The 6,000-nt window shown below is 38.7% G+C and overlaps 1 protein-coding gene across 3 annotated transcripts in view; it reads right to left on the bottom strand.

Moving 5' to 3' along the window:
* Nucleotides 1–2,999, bottom strand: part of CLRN1 (clarin 1) — a 46,916-nt gene extending 43,917 nt beyond the window's left edge. Inside the window, exon 1 of one of the 3 annotated variants that reach the window (XM_008951869.5) lies at nt 1,635–2,999. In XM_008951869.5, coding sequence (XP_008950117.1) covers nt 1,635–1,887 — 253 coding nt within the window. In that variant the 5' untranslated portion in view covers nt 1,888–2,999. The remainder of the gene's footprint in view (nt 1–1,634) is intronic. The other 2 variants (XM_008951870.4, XM_024928227.1) reach the window with 2 other exon arrangements.
* Nucleotides 3,000–6,000: the final 3,001 nt, after the last annotated feature.

Raw genomic sequence — 6,000 nt, forward strand, 5'->3', positions numbered from 1 at the left:
AGACAGGACCAGCATAGGACACAACCACAAAAATCATTCGCTAAACCCCAGAAGAATGTGGCTGTGTAAGGATTAAATGAGACAAAGCATATAAAGTGCTTAGTATGTAGTAAGTGTTCAGAAAACATCTTATTATTGTTTTGAAACATGTCCTATGGCATGAGTAAAGCTTATCTCCATTTCACTGTAGAAAATGTAAAGGCTCCAGAAAATTCACCAGTACCTTCTCCGCTTTTGTCTAAATTCATCTGTGAGAAGCTTTACTCACGCTTTGGCTGCCGGTGACTCCTGGTTAAATCATCTCTCTCAACTTTTTTCCTTTTCGGTTTTTTAATACAGTTGCATATCACATGACATTCTGCTTTGTTTTCTTCCTTCCCCTTCCTCAGGAAAACTAAGCAACTCTAACAGCCCCATTACCTTAATGAATAAAAGCCATTCAGTGAAAAGAACTGGTAGCCACTTCATCAATTAAAAAGCTAACAACCAATTCTTGGAAATTTTCTGGAGCCCTATGAAAATTCATATCACTTAGTAACCTATGTGAGCTGAAGGTTGGTGTCCAATGACTGCTAAGAAGATATAAGGAATGTTGCAGAAATATAAATAGACCAGCACTGAAATTTAATTAGGCACTGCATATGTTAATAATAAATTCAATTAATTTAGCCTTCTACCTATACTAGAAAGAAAAAAAAAACCTGGGCAAAATAATAATTCATTTTAAATGCTTCAGTTGGTAACCTCCTTTCCTGAAGAGTGATTTATGCAGTAATTTACTGACTGTGTCTTCATAAGATTTTTCCAAACCAGCCCTTCTGAAATAATAACTTCTGAATGTGTGTTGTAAGAGATATAACAAATGACTTCCTATTAATTTTCATTTAATGAGTTGCCTATTCACATGGTAATTTTTTAAAATTCTCTTCTTAAGATAAACAGGTTATAAATACTGTGGATTACACTTCCATTTCACAAAAATCACAACAAGAAAATCTCTCTCATATTCTCTACATGATTTGCAGGTCAATCAGTTTAAAATGTTCTATACTAAATAGGCATCCATTTCTTTCCCAGTTAGCACAGCAGATCATTTTAAATTTCTATAGCCAAATGATTCCAAATTAGTTAAAAATGAAAACTGAATATTTAGCAGCAGGAAAGGTCTTAGCAGGAATAACAGGAGGGAGTGGGGAGCAGGAAACAAAATCATGAAAAAGGTGGCAAAGCAGGTAGGGTTAAATAAGGAGCCCATGACCTTGGTTCTTTTTATAAAGAACAAAAAGCATAAAGATCATTCTTTACAGCTTTCCTATTTCCCCAAGTTTACTTTTTTAAAAAGACTCCATAATTTTTTACATAAATATTAATACTTAAGCATCTTAATTGCCAATATTTCCAAAAACCTTAATTATGTAACAATGAATTAACTCTATACTATAATAAAAAGAGCAAGTATAAAATAATAAAAACTAGGAAGAAGAAATTGCTCAGAGTCATAGGTTTTTCATATGGTTCACACCGATTTAAAAAGTCCTGCAGTAAACACGGCAAAATTCTCAAATATAATTCCTCGCAACACTGGGAAGAATCTGCCTAAAGCATTAAATAATTCAAATGCAATTGCTACTTACATGAGAACCGAAAGGGCCTTGCTCCTAACCCACACTGCCTCACACCCTCTCCGTGGAAAAGCCCGTACTGCATTTCACCCATAAACTTGTCCAGCTCCTGCCCTGAGGCATTCACGAGCAGAGCTCCCGTTTTGCAGAGGATAGTGGCTTTGATCCACAACGGTGTCCCCAAGGCTGTCACAACTCCGAGGGCACATGCAAAACTTAACACTCCAGCCATGCAAAAAATGATTTTCTTCTGTTGGCTTGGCATGATGAGAAACGGCCTCTGTGAGGGCGAGGTTCAAAAACAAGACCTTTGTGAGCAATGGGAAGGGACTGCCCCTTTGACTGCATTTATTACGGAAGCTGAACGGACAGCTCCCAGCTGAAAAGGCAACTTCACCATCGACGGTTCTCGCCAGGTTAAATGTCAGTAGATGAAGGCCTCATCATCACTCATACTTGGCTTTTCTCCTTTTCTGCTGCTTCTTCTCCCTAATTGGAAATCTTTGGACGAAGAATCTGTGAAACAAGTCTCTCAAGCTGCCTTCAAGTATCTCCTCTGTGTCACTTGGTAACAAAGGTCTAAGATAACAGATGGAGTCCTCAGTGTAACTTGATAAATGTTTCCCTTCCTCAGCCTTTGTCTGATTGGGTGAGTTGAAACTTTCAGAAACAGGCTTGAATCTGATGGTAAATTTTCAGCAACTTGAGAAGTTCACTTATCGATGTTTTTATTTTTGTTTTTTGTTTGTTATTGTTTTTGGTGGTGGGGGAAGGAGCTTTAGCAGAGGTAGGGAGAACATATGTACCTGTATTGATAGTTGATTCCAAAATTTTTAATTACAGCAGGATAAAAATATTAAACAGAATTTGGTCCTACATGAATATTAAGTGCTCTGGATCAACCATGGGTCCTTGTCCTTCCAACTTAATTTCTCCCAGATCCATGGTTTATACCTAATGTATCAATAGAGAATTTGATTCAAATTTTTCTTGGCATAGAGAAATATGAAAATGCAGGAGCAAATATCTAGATTTCTAAATGCTTTCCTTTAACAGGCTTAGCTGCTTTAGGATAATAGCAAGGGAATGTGTTTCTGGGTCCAAGGAATACCAGGATCTGTAAAGATAAGGGCATATTGATGGAAAGAGGGATGGTGGTCAGATAGGTGACTCTATGGATTCATCATAAAAATGCACAGGTCTCAGCAAAGGTAATCTATTTGGGAGACTAGAGACAGTTATGAGCAAAGATTAAGCAGCAGGTAGGTCTGGTTAAATGGTCAAGACCTGGAAACTAAAGTTCAGACTTCAGTAACAGCTTTTTAACTTTGCATTTCCAATGAGATTCCTCCTTCTACAGACACAGGACTGTGTGTGTGTGTGTGTGTGTGTGTGTGTGTGTGTAAGTGTCTAGTGAATGTTTATTATATGCCATGTTATTGTCCTGAGCTCTGACCTACAAAGTTAATGTTTAGTAAGAACTTATGTCTGGCAACTTGTGAAGTATTCTACCTAAATTATCATATGTAATTCTCATAATTAGCATATAAAGTAATGAAGAAGAGGAAGAAGAAGAGGAGGGAGGAGGAGGAGGAGAAAGGAAGAAGGAAGAAGAATAAGAAAGAAGAAGAAAAAGCAATTATTCCTATCTTATATATAAGGAAATTGAGGCTCAGAGAGTTTAAGCAACTTGCTGAAGAGAGTAGTGGAGCTTGGATTCAAATCCAGGTCTTCTACTTCTGAGGTTGATGTTCTATTCCAAGCAAAGCCCCTGACCTTGAAAAGATGGCAAACATTTCAGTTTGGGTTGGGTTCGTCTGGGAGTAACAGGGGCAGACTAGCCCATTATTAGTTACACATATTGAGTGTTTGAAGAACACAGACATCAGTAAATAGAACTTTTTCAGTTGGCCAAAAGCACATGTGTATGCTAGCTTCTATTCTTTTGATCCACCTTTAAGCATGACAGCTTAGAGGAAATTAATAAATGAAGACTTATTTCACACCATTTTCAGCATAAATGATTCTCTACGTTATGCACACTTCGAAGGGAACTTTGAGGTATAGACTCGGAGTACTGGTAAACTTCTCTCACAGCTCGCCTCTCCTAGGAGTCGCAACAGCCAGTCTCGTTAAGGACAGACAACTAAGTATAGAACTCATTCTAGAATGCCAACGTACCTTCGGGGAGAAGAGGGGCAATATAAAACATGGCCACAGAAGAACTGGGCATATAGAAGATTCCAAAGAGGCACTTAAAATAAAGTTTACAATATTAGTAAGTCTTTTTTATTTTGTATAACTTAACACAGAATAAGCAACTCATCTCAGTTTATTTGGCCTTCCAATGAATTCACCACTGGATTTAGAATAATTGCTATCATGGTCCACTAGCAAAACAAGGGGGTGCCAGTGCCCCCGATAAGTGGTTATTTGGGCATATATGTGCCACAGTCACCCTAGAAAACTTAGTTTAAGATGTCTAAGCAGAGCTGAGCTTACTAAATCAACATATTCTGTAATTGGAAGAGACAGAACATTTCCAAAGCCTGGGAGAAGAAATCACCTACAACTTAATCAATATTATTAATAACCTCTACTAAAGGATATGGCAAGAGAAGGATAGTTAGCATAGGACAGTGGTTTAATTAACCCAAACTCAGCCAAGTATATCTAAAGCTGTCCAAGGAGGAAAGCCTTGATTATGGGTGTAGAGAGCAATTAGATCACATCAGTTGCATCAGTTTGCATCAGGCTGTAGCGACATGTTCACTCGTCTGTAGAGACATGGGAAAAATAAATACAACATACTGAGTTACTCTTATATCCTGAAGTTAGGCCCTTCCTAATTTTTATTGTTAAAGTTTTCTTTCTTTAATGAGATAATGGTAGTTGAATTTTTAATGATTTTATTTGACAAATTTAGAAACTGGCAAACCTATGTCTACTCCTGATTTAAAACAAAACCAAATCAAACCCACTGGTCTATGACATAAAAGATCCCTGAGTGGAAAGGGTGAGACTCACCCTTTGAGGCCTAAAACCTCACCCTTTGCTCTGACACGGTGGTTCTCAGTTTTGCTGCTCATTAGAATCACTTGAGAAGGTTTTAAAAGTACTGATGTCTGTGTCCTCATCCCTGAGATTCAGATTTATTTGATTTTAGAGTATGGCCTTAGCGTCGAATCACCCCAGGTGACTGCATTGTGCAGCCAAGGTTGGAAGCCACTGCCCTTATCTCCTTTTCACATGGCTATCTACTGATTACAAACTAGGCTTTGCAGGCATCTCAGTGCTGGAATGCACACAGACATGAGCATCTGGGTCGCTAGAGAGGAATATGCTCATAGCAAATTAATAAATAGGCACTAGCATTTACAGCTCAAACTTTCCTACATTTTTTCAGCACTAGGTTTCAGCATATCCACAACTAAAGACCAGGCCCCGATTCATAGATTTACCCCCAAATCACCATATGAATATCAATGGTGCTGTATCCTGTTCATGTGAGGCAGCCCCCCCTCACCTCTTCTCCATGCAGCTTCCTTTCAAACTTCAGCATCAGCCACCCACAGGCTGCGTAGTAGTGTGTGTGATCCACCCTCTGAGAATGATATAATGGAACCTGGCAGTCATTATGCCTGACAGCCTTCTTTTGAAATTTCATCTTAAATGTCTTGAATGACAGTGATGACACCATTTTCCTTGCAGTCTCTCTGAGAATTTGAGTCATTAATGTCAGCAAGTTTTCACCAAGTATCCTGCTGAAATCTTTACTTCTCTCAATCTTAATAGGAATACATTCAGTGACATAAGAAAATGGAACTAGGCCTCCCCCTCCTCTGACCCCTTTCAGGTGCTGGATAATGATATAATTCTTCAGAGTGACTAGAGATTCTGCAGAGAAAGGAGCACAATTGCAGACTCTGTTTTCACTTCCAGTGTAGCATTTGTGCCTCTTCTCACACTAACTTGGCTGCATCAGTTTTTCCTTATAACCATTTGAAAACAAAAGAAAAAAAGCAGCCCCATTACAAAGGCATGCAAATTCTCACCTGGTTTGTTCGCCAAGTATAAGAGACAGTATAGCATGGCATGGGAAGATCCTGTCCAGGGTCTATTTCCAGCTGTATGGCTAAATTAAGAATTCCTTCTCTGGCATTAATTGTACATATTTATGAAAAGAGTGGTCTGGGCTGCATAGGTGATTCTCAAATCATTTTTAAGAAGAAAAACCATTGCCTCAACACAACTCGTGTGAAATAAGACAAAAATCGAGCTGCTATACTGGGAGGGTGGGTGATCAAGGAGTTGTCACTGGGCTCCCCAGCTCCCTACTCCCTACAGTGTCCTATCCCCAACGTAAAAGACAGCTTCG

The sequence above is a fragment of the Pan paniscus genome, chromosome 2 (assembly GCF_029289425.2).
Source record: "Pan paniscus chromosome 2, NHGRI_mPanPan1-v2.0_pri, whole genome shotgun sequence".
NCBI classification, from domain to species: Eukaryota; Metazoa; Chordata; class Mammalia; order Primates; family Hominidae; genus Pan; species Pan paniscus.